At 50.1% G+C, this 12342-nt stretch overlaps 2 protein-coding genes across 2 annotated transcripts in view; one reads left to right on the plus strand and one right to left on the minus strand.

Annotated features, from left to right (window-relative positions):
* LOC100903327 (immediate early response 3-interacting protein 1) overlaps nt 1-650 on the minus strand; it is a 3355-nt gene extending 2705 nt beyond the window's left edge. The window contains exon 1 of the mRNA XM_003745516.1: nt 457-650. The gene's annotated coding sequence lies outside the window, so the exon portion shown is untranslated. The remainder of the gene's footprint in view (nt 1-456) is intronic.
* A 2097-nt stretch (nt 651-2747) lies between these two features.
* Spase12 (Signal peptidase complex subunit Spase12) lies at nt 2748-3954 on the plus strand. The gene is made up of 2 exons (XM_003745511.2): nt 2748-2882; nt 3446-3954. The coding sequence occupies exons 1-2, from the start codon at nt 2823-2825 to the stop codon at nt 3680-3682; spliced, it is 297 nt and encodes a 98-aa protein (XP_003745559.1). The 5' UTR covers nt 2748-2822; the 3' UTR covers nt 3683-3954.
* The last annotated feature ends 8388 nt before the right edge of the window (nt 3955-12342 follow it).

A 12342-nucleotide genomic window follows, 5' to 3' on the forward strand; every position in this document is an offset into this window, starting at 1 on the left:
GTCTTAAAAAAACTTGTCCCAAGCGATTCCAGCTTGGTAATCACATTTTTTTCCGGGAAAATCATGAAAAAGTGATTTTTCCAGACGAAAAATCGATCTGTATCTCATGGAGAAAATATCTCAGGACGGTGATTGGGGCATGGTTTTGTAGCTCTTGTTCCCAGCTTTCGAACTCCACCAAGCGCGAGTCTCTAGCTCATCCCGTTCTCGCGCAATGACCGTTCAAAGATTTCAGGTGTTTTCAGGGGTCCGAACACACTTTAATTTTTCTTTCGCGTACCATTCGGACTTGAAAAGCGATTGAGATGATCTGAGTGCGTCAATATGCTCCTAAAGAGTGGGACATTACGCCACGCAATCCATTTCGAAAATCGGAGTCGTGGCCGAAAACGCCCCCTTACCCAGCTGTACCCTTTATTTGACTCGGAGCGCTCGGCAGCTGACAGGCTGACTCACCTCGAACTGAGGCTAATATGCTGATAATCGGGAAAAAACTTGTCAATCCTCGTCTGTATAGTTATCGTCTCCGTCTGTCGGAAGTTTTTCGATGTCGATCACGCAACGTTGTCACCACAGCTGAGAGAATGAGCCGGTCGGGCTTCCGTCCTCTCAGAAGGGCCAAGTCGTAGGAATACGTGCTAGTCGGTGCCAGCTAGCAGGCGGACATCGGAGAGAGTAATTGTATGAGCCTCCGCCGTTTCAGCGGCGGGGAGAAGCGCGAAATAGCTAGTGCTGGAGCTGGTGAGCTTCGCTGGAGCTAGAGAAACTGATCATGAATCGATGATTTTCGAAGAAGGCATCCGAAAATGGATCGCTCCTACCTTCCTCAAAATGAAAAAGATATACCTCTGGATCGGAAGAGTTCCTTCATTCGAGATGCAACAGGCAAACTCGACATACGAGGCCGCAAATGATAAAATGATTGACATGATTGGATATCAATAGGGATATTCCTGGATCAAATAAGAGGCTGGTTTTCGCCCAACATTCCGATTATATCATTCATCAATAACAGTTTCCTCGAAATCTTCGGAGGCATCGTTCCCCCTAGCTGGACAGATCTGACTGACGGGGTCCTAGATCTAAGGCTTGCGGAGCAGCTAATGCTGTGCAGACGTTGAAGGGACACTGTAGGTATGGTCGCCGTCGGCAGACATCGCGCTAAAGATCAAAGAGGAGAGCCTCGTTTGAGGTCTCAGTCGGACTCAACACCCTTTCTTCATCTTCTATAGCCTCGAGTGCAGGTGAACGGCCGGGAGCAGCGCCTGGAAGATTACAGCGAAGCGTACTATTTTCGGTCAGAATGATATCAGTGCAGGCGGGACAAGGCGGCGAAAGTCTCACCACGTCTTGGCCTGAACTTAATTTGCTCGATAAATTCGATCGGCGAAATCCTCCCCGCATCAAGCTCAGCCCAAAACAGGCGAAGCTTCTGCGCGTGGACTCGGGTAGGGCGATTCGGCGCTGATCGAATATTTTGGATGCCCCGCTCGCTAATGCTTTTAGATCGATCGGCACATCTTGAGCCATTCCGCACAAAACCTCTGGAAATGTGAGCTAATGTCTTACCTTCATCTCAGCCCGATAAGAAGAGTTCCTCAGAAGAAGAGGGGCATGGGGGGGAGGGGGTAAAATCCGTTTTCGCCTATGGAGACGGGGCCAACAGATGACGCGCCTCCCTCTGTCCTATTCTTTAAGATAAGGACGGGAGGCTATCTAGGGGGCCATGGTCCCCCTACCCCTCCCCCCCAGAGCACGCCTATGAGTGAGAGAGACTGCCAAGTGAAGCATACGCACGCATCAGATCCCATACTCGGGGGTCGGCGCCCACTTCCCTCCTAAGTAAAGCGTTATCACTTTTTACCGCATTGTTTGTGTTCACAGGAGCTCTATAAAGCGAGAGGCGAGCCGCCCCGATACGTTGAAGCCACTGATTGCCAACGTAATCCACGAAAGTTTGGAGCTGGGAAAAATAATTGCAGCATTAGAGTATTGCGGGAGAATTCGATAATATATCGTCCAGGAGTACTCGGCGAGCTCACGCACCCGGGGATCGATGGCGACAGCTTCGCGGGCGTAATGTTCGAACGTATAATCGATTTGTCCCGGCGGAAGGTAAGGGAGCACAGAGAAAGCAAGGAAACATGCGCGCACTGGTCCAGGGCGCTTGATTTCACGGGCGGGGCCGACAGCCGGAGAGGAGCCCCGCTTCGCTAGGCTCTGAGCATAACTCATAGCTTGAAAGTCTCAAGCCATTAGAAAGCCTCCGAAGTCGAAATTGGCCCATCAACGCCGCAGTGTAAGGGCGTCTGGAGACTCCCGCGGGAAGGTCTTGGCGCGAGAGAATCGACTTAAGGAATCTCTCAGATGGTTCAAGATTCCGATGAGCAGCTGATCCGAGCCTCGCATTCAACCCAAAGTCTAATTTATTGATGGGGGAGAGCCTGCACCGCGGCGGGTATACTCGAACCTCGTTCTGGTGCAGCGCCCTCGATCAGGCGAACATCCCAGAGTTCTTCCCTTTGCCCCTGATACTCATTTAGAATCAGGGGGTTCATTGAGAAGGGGTCGAGGGGAGAGAGCTTCTCGCACCTCTCGTTCGGCATAAAAATCGTTCGTCAAGCTCATGAGCTATCATTTTCGGTGTCAGCAGCCAACAAAACGAGATATCCCTCTGTTTTAGCGGCCGTCTGACTGTGTCCTGTCTCCGGATTCTGTTGATGTGTGAGTGTGTGTGTTTTCGGAACAGTGACGTGTGTCGAGTGTCACTTTTCACATCTGCTCTCGTGAGGCTTAGACTGAATCCGAGTTTAAAAATCGAAATGGCCTGTTTCATCAGCTCTCTGCCCATCTGGAGCTACATCAACTCATGGCTCTTTATGGTAAATATCAGTATTGAAGTGACGGCAGTCTACATATTCGAGAATGCGCCCGGGATACGTCGACTCTAAACATCGTGTGCCGTGAATAAATCCCTCATCTGCCCCCTTCCGATCGCAGCTTGCTTCTCGGAGTAGGGTTCTGAGTGGATGGCATCGATCTTCGAACAGATGCAATCAGGTTGCAATCAGGCCTCCACTTGATTTGTGGAAGAATAGGTGCCGTGCGTCTGGCCGGCATTTTCGGGATTGCCCCCGATGCCGGTCCTGTCGAAAACTTGTCTCCCTACAGAATAATATTGAGGAGTAGCTTGTAGTTTCTCGGGGTTTAGCTGGGCCCCTTGGAGATCTGGCTCCACCAATGGGCATGAAAGAAACCCTTATTAGAGTCCGGATCCAATCTTGCTGGAACCGACGCTTCTCTCCGCATGATCTAGAACTGGAGCCGTATCCAAGAGTGTTTGATTTCAAAGGTGTCTTCTATCGTTTAATGGAGAACGCAGACGCTAGTCCCAACGCTCTCGGAGGAATCATCCACAGATCCTAAAATCACTCTCATCCTACAGGATTTCGAGGGGCAGCGACGGGCCGAGAAAATCTTCCAGCTGATCATCGTCCTAGCTGCCATCGTGGGCTTCTGTATCGGCTATGCTTTCCAGATGTACTCGTACTCGATACTCACCTTGGGCTGTGGTTGCTTGTTGTCATGCCTGGTGTGTCTTTTCAATTGGCCTTGGTTCCAATTGAAACCCCTAAACTGGCAGAAACCATTGACAGACATCGAAGACAAGAAATCCAAATGAGCCTTCGATTCCATCGACTTCTACACGAGCTCCAAGGGGGGACAACAACATCGTCGGACTGTATAGATTCATTCAGAATGTTTTATTCACGGAATACACATGCTTCACAATATTTCACGGCGTCTTTCATTCGCGGTCACGTCTAGAGTAAGTCACCCCTTATTCCCTGCTGTCATGATTCTTTCTCCCACTCACAGAATCGAGAGCAGTTACGGAATCGAACTCAATGCGTGAAAGGCCGCAACCGAGATTGTGAAGTGTTGGTACTCGCGCTTGAGGCGGCAAAGACCCGACCCCTCTTGCCGGGAAAATTTCCCTACGAAGTTTCCTAACAGAGTTTTCTTCCGGTGAAGTGGGTTGCCGGCCTCGATCCCTGCGAGAACTTGTGCCCAGAATTCGACCCGCGAAGCTAGACCTAGTCGTGGATTTCTACCCCTTACTCAGAGTTAAATTGTTTGGTCTAGCCCGCGAGATATTGGACTAGAAGGCGGAGCCTTGCGAGCTTATCCTTGTATCGAATGGAACTTCCAAGCGTGAAGCGTGCAAAGATCCACGTCGTACTTGCGATCCGGAATCACATCTATTTTCGTCCTTCCAGAGACACTCACCGAGTGAAATAAAATAGAATGGCGCGCTAAAATGCGCCTTCGGATATTTCGAAGCTAGAATTCAGAAAATGGCTGTCCAGAGAATGACGCACATATTCCAGAGACAACACTTATTCGTTTATTTTGAAAAATAAATATATATTATCAATATCAGCAGATCACACACAACTTTGTCTCATCGAAGAATTCGCGTATTCCTATAGTTTCCGCCTGCTCAAGCATAATATTCCCCTCTCGTTCTGTAGGCTTCTGTCAATCATACAATCGCACAATTCTCCATGGTAATCACTAGAGTAGCTGAGGTGCCTGCCGGTGGTAATCGCTCCCAAGTATTCCATAACAAAGGAAGAATAGAGATGGAAAACCGATACATGATCAGCTTGGAACGATGAGGGCAGGCTCATGGTTTTGAGTCGAGACAAAATTCCATTTCGGTCGAATAGATGCAGCTGAGAAACTTCCGCTCAGCGGGACAAAAACATAGTCATTCATTCCGAATCCCCTGGAGCTCTCATCCAGGACCATTCGTATACATCGTTGAGATATTCACAGAGTCAACACAGAGTGATATTCGAGGATCGATCGGGAGGCAGCCGGCCGATCGGAACTCTCTTTGATTCTAGAATTATTCCTCGTTTCTCCGGGGTAGTGACGGAGCAGCCGACGATTCGGGGTCCGAATCCGCACCCTTAGCGCATCTTTGGACGCGTATCCATTCTCGTACAATTAAATTCCGGCTCCCCGGTATCGACGCTGGACAACCGAGTCTCGGTCGATGCTCACGAAAGGATCTTCGGATTTTCGAGAGTTTTTCAGCTTTAAGCAAGAATATACGACTGATCGACCCAGAAAGAATGCTATCCTGTCCCCGATGCCTAGCGTAACCGAAGCTTCCTCGATGGACAGTCGAGACTCCGGCTCCCAGGGTCTTGGTCGTGCCGTGGGAGTCGATGTTACTTATTTCTCTCGATGTGGCAAGTTCTACCATTCTCATGAATTTCATAAGGGCCTCCATATCCCCAGCAGCTGGGACAATCTACTACCTTCAATCGAACAAAGGATGTCCCCTTCTCCGGGATTTTGCCTTATTTTGGAGTTTGATATGTAGGAGAAGATAGATCACTTGTCAGATCTCCGATTCAGTGAACGTGACAGCTCGACCCCTGATGCTTATGATAATCATTGGAAACATTTTCAATCGTCACCTATCCGCATACAATTCGTTCTGCTGTACATTGCAAAACAACAAGGAGGAGAGCAAACGAAATTGAATACGATCCACAGTAGCAAGTTTCTTTTCTTGGAGCTCCCGCCTACCGTATGCGAGCGATTTGGTCTGTGTTCCAATTAGAATGCCTTCATCAGTCTCGATCAGCCGTCTTTCCAATCATGTCGGTGGATCGGGATCGGATTGACGACCCCGTTTGGGATCTCAGCACCAGGTCGGTAGACAGCTCTTAGAGCGTCATCCGCGCAGAGTGCGAGAAAACGCGGTTCATCGACCCGCGATACCCCATTTATCTTTCTCCATATTAGACGGCCTATTTCTCCGGACTCAACGGGAGACGAGACTTGAAAAGTCTCCGATAAACAAAGGCGAGCGCTCCCCATCAACAATATATCCTATCTCGAATGCTTGATGCTCAAACTGTCCCATCTTTATGATCATCGCATACATCGATTTTCCGATCAGATTCTAATCACTCGGGAGGAATTCTGACACACCGACGAATTGAAACGACATTAGACCTATGATAAACAGAGTTTTCATTTATGGCCTCTAAGTTCGTTAGCCGATCTGCTCGAACTTTCCGAGTCAGATGCTTTGCTTGGAATGGCTGTAACTCTCTCTCGAGTCCTTCACAAAATTCCATATTCCCATGGCTCCTCGGGATTCATTGATTATTATTGTTCATGTTTATATGCTATCTGCTCTCATAGTTGTCTCTGTCAATCAAAAAGGAGAATTCACGCCTATTAATCACGCACATTCCGAGTCTTCTTCCCGGATGATTGCTCGACACACAGATGACTGCATCGGCAGTTCATGAATCGATGATTGGCTATCGACGGCTCCTCGAAAATGGCTCATGATCGGGAGAAATGCGCCTCCGCCTTCACTATGGCTGTGAGGATGATATTCGGAGCGATTATAAATTGTGTTCTCCTGGTGAATGAAGTATCTTCCAGACCAATCTTGCTCGCCGTCCTCATGGTGCTATGATGATGATTGATAATTCAATTATGTTTGTTCTGAGCACGATGATTTGCCGAGCTCATCGACAGTCTGCATTCTCCCGTAAACTAGCAGAGGCGAGGATGATAATGATCATCTCGAGAAGATGGCGATGTTAGATTTAATCAGTGATGGGAATCGCGTTTGAGTGACCAGCCACACACATGCATGCGCAGTATTCACAGCCCCGAATAGCAATTCATTTGAACTCATGACTTTCTCTCCTTCATTTCCCTATCTGTCGTCGGTCGTCGCTCCAATCTTCGACTTCGTAATCATCTGCATTCTCCTTCAGGACTGTGACTGGGGTGGGCGGCAGTCTCGCAGAATCGACGAGAGCTCTCCGCTTCAATTCTGCGAGTTTTCGGGGTTTCGGGAGCTCTCACGAACTCGAGCCTGTAGTTCGAATCACAACCATTCACTCCGATCTCAAAGCAAAAGCACGGGAAGGGAGTAAGACGATCCTGGGCTTCTCCAGCGGGTCGAAATCCGGAACGCTCTCAACCGCCTCTTCTCGGAGTCCCAGGATGGAATACGATTCCTAGTTACTCCTCCATCACAGTAGAGTGTCCCCAACTCGACATTCCTCCGATCGTGGAATTCCGCTCATGAGCGGAGAATCCGCCCGGTCCTCCGAAAAGCAGAAACCTCTCTTGTCAGAGTTTCAGCCCGTGGGCCGTTCAATGATGAACCATCTCGAGTTTTCGGGAGCGATCCCAAAGGCTAGAGGGGGCCTGACTTCACCACTATCGGAGAATGAGAAGGCCTCGTTGATGATCGTATCGTATCCTTCAAGTCAAGGCTTCGACATCTAGCTCATCTGCCAACTCGAGGGGTCAACCGATTCGGAAGGAGGTCCGCCTGAGTGAATAATTTGTGGATCGACATCGACCCCGGGGCCTGCCGAGAGTTCAGCGAGACGTATTCGAGAGATTTTCCGATTCTAATACTTCGGGGAACTTGATCAAGCTCAAAGCATAGGAAACAATGCGCCCGGCCGAGTCTCGTCGATCCGAAAAAAGGAATCCCGCAAACAATATTGCTTCGGAATGAGACGATACCGAATATGGGATCGAGCACGCCTTCCTAGCAGTCGTCACGACGTTTGATCGAATCCCCGCGGAAGAGCAATCAGATATCACATCCGAACGAGATTTCTGCGATAGCTTCGTTCAGAAAGGCTCGGCCGGGGAGAGCTCCGCCCTATGTTTTCAGCAGCCTCAAAAATGACCTAGTTCTAATCGGGAGAGCCTCGCGACGCGCGAGACGCGACGATGGGCCTCGGTCGATCGAGCTCGCGGGGTCATTGACGTCTCCAACGTCTTTATCTCACTCTCCTTCGGCACTTGGTAATTGTATCTATGCCGATTCCTTGATAATAGGCTTTTTCGTTCCTCTCCAACACATTCATTCTCTCCCGCTCATACATCGTAACATTACCCTTAATCCGATCCGCAGCTCGTTAGATAACTGCCTCTTCCCCTTTATATACAGCGGAGCTCAGTCAGCGCTCCGCTCAGAAAACAAGAGTTTACAACTCGACACGCGATTCATTTTCGTTTCCCACAGTAACATACAAATCACACTCGACGCAGTCGATTGGTGGACGACTCGTGCGCTCGCCTAGACGAGTCCATCGAAAGCGAATTCTCGGATCCAAAACTCACGAGCGTTCGTCGCAACCCGATGGCAAGTCGGACGATTACCGCCAAGCATGCTCCCCGGAGTCGAGAGCATGCATCGCAGTCAGCGCGCAGGGGAATTTCCTGCGAAGCGAAAACCAATCCAGCTCTCACTGCGTATCAACCTCGTGCTTATGGTCCCTCAAATCGAAGACTGTTGACAGTTTCATACGAGTCGGGACTCGACCATTCTAATGCTGATCTTCGACGGGAGCAGCAAGCGCACATTCCGGACTGGTTACCGGTCGACACTCCGATCCTCGGAGAACGCATCGATTGGAATATAAAGTAACAAAAACTCGGAAACAAGTGAAGCTTTCAACTTCTGCACTTGAAAGTAACATAATAATTATCTTTATCATTCTCAAGTCGTGATGATAGCATATCCCCCTGGAGAGGGAACGGAAGGATCGAAATAGAAATCACCTTAGCACAATTACTAGATACAAGGTTCATGTTGTCGCAGGACAGGTCGGAGCAATCGACGATTCTGATTAAATATCTTTCCTCTTCATTCCCCCTGCGGCGTCCTCGCTCTGCTTCCCTTGGACACTCGATGCGGACATGCCAAGTCGCCGAATCGCTGAGTCATGCTTCTCTCGCGGCGCCGCGGTACCGGGTCGCTCGCTCGGCGATCGATTGACTCGCTTCTTGCTCTACACCTGCCGGCACATACACTCGACACCCAAGTTCTGAGCGAAGAGACTCGACTCCGTGCTTCACTGAACTATCCTCCGTCCGTTCCCTTCCTGCTAACGTTGTGCGTCCTGCTTGGACTGCTAGACTCTCGAGGCGGTATCAATACATGGAGCGTCCCTCGGGACGACGCATTGTTCGTTTCTGAGTTGAATCTCTTGATTTCCTCCGGCGCAATCTCGAGGTCACCGATCATCGGATACCGCATCCGACCCCAAACCTACCGCGATGGTACCCCTCCATGTGTCGTTTCGAGTTCCCCCGTCTCAGCGAGCAACCAGCTGTTGAATGCCTCGTCGGAGAGAAGACCGATCTCCCCAGTAGAACAATCTTCATCACTGTTTCCGGATTCCACCGGCTTCAATGGAGCGAGCCGGAATCATTTGCGGATCTGGAAGAGTTTCAATGAGCATCAAGCACGATTATTCATCGGCCTCACGACGCTAGAATACGATTACCTAGGAATACGACTTCGTCTTGACCAACCTTGCACAGTTCTGTGGACTTCCAGCCAGTGATCATTGAGGAGTTTCACGCACTGACCGTAGTTGAAGCAACTCTTCAATTCCTCCTCGTCACGTCTCGAGGCAACGCGGATTCTCGCACTGGCCTTTATCGAGCGGATGGTTTCCACGTCAAAGTTCCTGCCGGCGGAAGCTCAATCAGCAGGATTCTACTTTAATGCCATCGAGGACCGGCACGATGAGAGACAGTCTCGAGTTTTCCGTAATACTACTATGATTCTCGACTCTATCGAGAAGCCGGCACCGTCAAGGACTAAAATCGACCACTCACCCAAATGAGAGCCCCTCTTCTTCTCTGAGTTCGTCGCCGTAGTCACCGTCAGCCCCCGGCGGTAAGATGGGTCCTGTGGGACCGGGCACCACACCGATTCCAGGTCTAATCGTTTTCGTGGAGCCACCCCTGTTCACCGCGTTCACGGGTGGCGTGGACTTCGCATCGCTCTTCACAGAAGTCGTTGCTTGGAGATTAAGGGCCTGCTGTTGCTGTTGTTTCGGTGGTGATTGTTGTTGTTGTTGTAGGCGTTGTTGCTTTGGCGATAACTGCTGTTGCGGGGTCGGCGGCCTTTGCTCCCTTGGCTGCTGTGGGGCGGACTGCTGCTGCGGTGGAGGAACTTTCTTACCCTGTAGAACATCCGCCATTCGACCCGAGCCCCATGGGCCTGTCGTGATGGTTTTGGGTTTCTGACTTTGGACGAGAGGTCTCGTTCCATGCGATGGGGGTGGACCGATCGGAGGGAAGTCATCATCAGAATTGTTCGCGATTCTCGAGATCGGTGGCGATGCTTTTTTCGATGTCGAGGCTGCAGACGACGGACTCGTGGAACTGGTTTGCACGGCAGCTGTAGCGGACGTCGAATGAGCAGCTGCAGCGTACCTCGTCGATGATTGCGGGACGTTGGGTTGCTGCACTTGACTCGTCTGGGTTTGTTTATGTTGCTGCTGCTGAAGTTGCTGATGATGATTGTTGTTATGGTGGTGCGGGTTTTGGCCGAACGGAGCACACCGCTCCTTGTGGTCCCGTCTCTCAGGAGCCACGAAAGGAGCAGGCGGGGTTTTCTTTTGTCTTCGACCCCGACGAACCTTTTCCCAGTCTTCCGGCTTGGCGCGATCAGGGTCGCTCAGCCAAAGGACTTCGCAGTCTTCAGCCAAGCCGACCGGTGAACCCCCTCTCTCAGATTGCGGGGACAGCGGTCTCTTAGTTCGTTCGGGAGAGGTTGCGGGGGGCGAGGAGGTGCTCTCTCCGTCTGAGCACGGAGAGTTCACGCTAGATACCGGCGCGTTTTCTTTGGTTTTGACATGGTTCTTCACTCTCGAAGGTCCTGAAGCGATAACTGGAGGTCAGATAGAGCGCTCCCGAAATTTCCGGATCCGGAACCCCTTTACCAAATATTTCTGGACATTCTCTTTCTGAGGAATTTTCGGGGAATCTTGCCCTCGACAAATTCACAACATCGATCTCACATGAGTCCTTGAAGTATCACGCTCCTCACCTTTCCCTCGTTCTCGTTCTTTGAGTTTGTTCTGGAGGTCTTCAGGTGGATCGATAATATGCAGAATTTCCTTTACAGGCTTATCACCAAAATGGCCGTCGACGGAGTCGGCTTGATAAGTCTTATAGCATGTGTCCTTTTTCTTCCGTTTCGGATTCTCGCCGGTGCCCATACTGGTCCGGATTTCTTCCATTCTTCCCGTGAAGATCTGGAATCCGAATAGAACCGAGATCTGATTGATATCGTCAGCCAAATCCTATCGAGAAGGGTCATTTGTCGAATTTTACGCTTGCTGAAGGCACGTATATCATAGGTATTTATATCTATGTTTATGTTTATGAATATATATATGTATGCATATGCATATATCTTAATCGTAGACATATATCATAGCGAGCAAGAGACTCACCACGGGGGCAGGGTGATTGAAAGATGTGTCATCGTCGTCTGGTGATCGATGATCTGAGCGACTCTCAGAGGCGCCCATCGTCCGACCGGTGACAGATCCCATACCACGCATTAAGTCGTCGCAGCCTGTTCCTCCGCTCCGCTCTGATACTTGGCTTTCTGAGGTGTTGAGGGTGGTGGTGGTGCTTCTGTTGCCACTTGTTGGATTATTTTTATTGTTGCTGCTACTGCTGTTGCTCGGGCTGTCGCCGCCGCCGCTGCTATTGTTGCTACTGCTACAGACGTTGTTGATGTTGTTATTCAAGCTCGAGGTTTTGATGTCTTCGCAACTGAGAAGGAGATCGCTGGTCCCGTTCAAACTGTTGTTGTTGGCCGTGCCGTTGCTGTTGTTGTTGATCCTGTTGTCGTTGTTATCGCTAGACTTGGTTCCGTCCAGTAGTTTCTTGGCGAGAGCGCTCTTCTCGGAAGTTTTCTGTCGACGTATCTCATTCTTAGTACAGGTGTAGACGACGAGAGGGTCGATTAGAATATGAGAATACGGGAATCATTGATCAAACCTTGTCAAAGTTCGCAATATCAATCAGCAGCGCCTCGAAAATCGTCAAATCTAGGCCTTTGGTTTCTTCATATGCGTCGTTCTCTTCCGTGGTCTCGTTTTCCCTAGAAGCTAGACCAGGAGAACGTCTCTCGAGAAAGCTTTCTGAGCTTTGGTTGTCTTTTTGGTCGGAGCCACCAGACCCCTTCCCGCACTCTAGTTTACTCTGCAAGACGAAGAGACACCCCTTTAGACTCCGTTCACTCAAATCATCAACAGGATGGGTCGTACATACATAAATATGTATATGGGGGACAGTGACGTTAGGGTTTCGGCGGTTCCCTCGGAGAACGATTCCGCCTTCGTATCTCGACCCCGCCGTCCGAACAAATCTTCAGCTTTCTATCGACTTTCCCTAGCCCAGAAACATCGGTACGCGGTGGTTTTCTGGGAGGCATCGGATGAGACGAGATATCATTCC

Source organism: Galendromus occidentalis, unplaced genomic scaffold (assembly GCF_000255335.2).
Source record: "Galendromus occidentalis unplaced genomic scaffold, Mocc_1.1 scf7180000077484, whole genome shotgun sequence".
NCBI classification, from domain to species: Eukaryota; Metazoa; Arthropoda; class Arachnida; order Mesostigmata; family Phytoseiidae; genus Galendromus; species Galendromus occidentalis.

What these genes read in the sequence shown, in the direction of transcription:
- Spase12 (XM_003745511.2), top strand. Translation starts at nt 2,823, where the DNA reads ATGGCCTGTTTCATCAGCTCTCTGCCCATCTGGAGCTACATCAACTCA. An exon ending in TCAACTCATGGCTCTTTATG is followed by an intron (nt 2,883 to 3,445) that starts GTAAATATCAGT and finishes CTCATCCTACAG; the next exon opens with GATTTCGAGGGGCAGCGACG.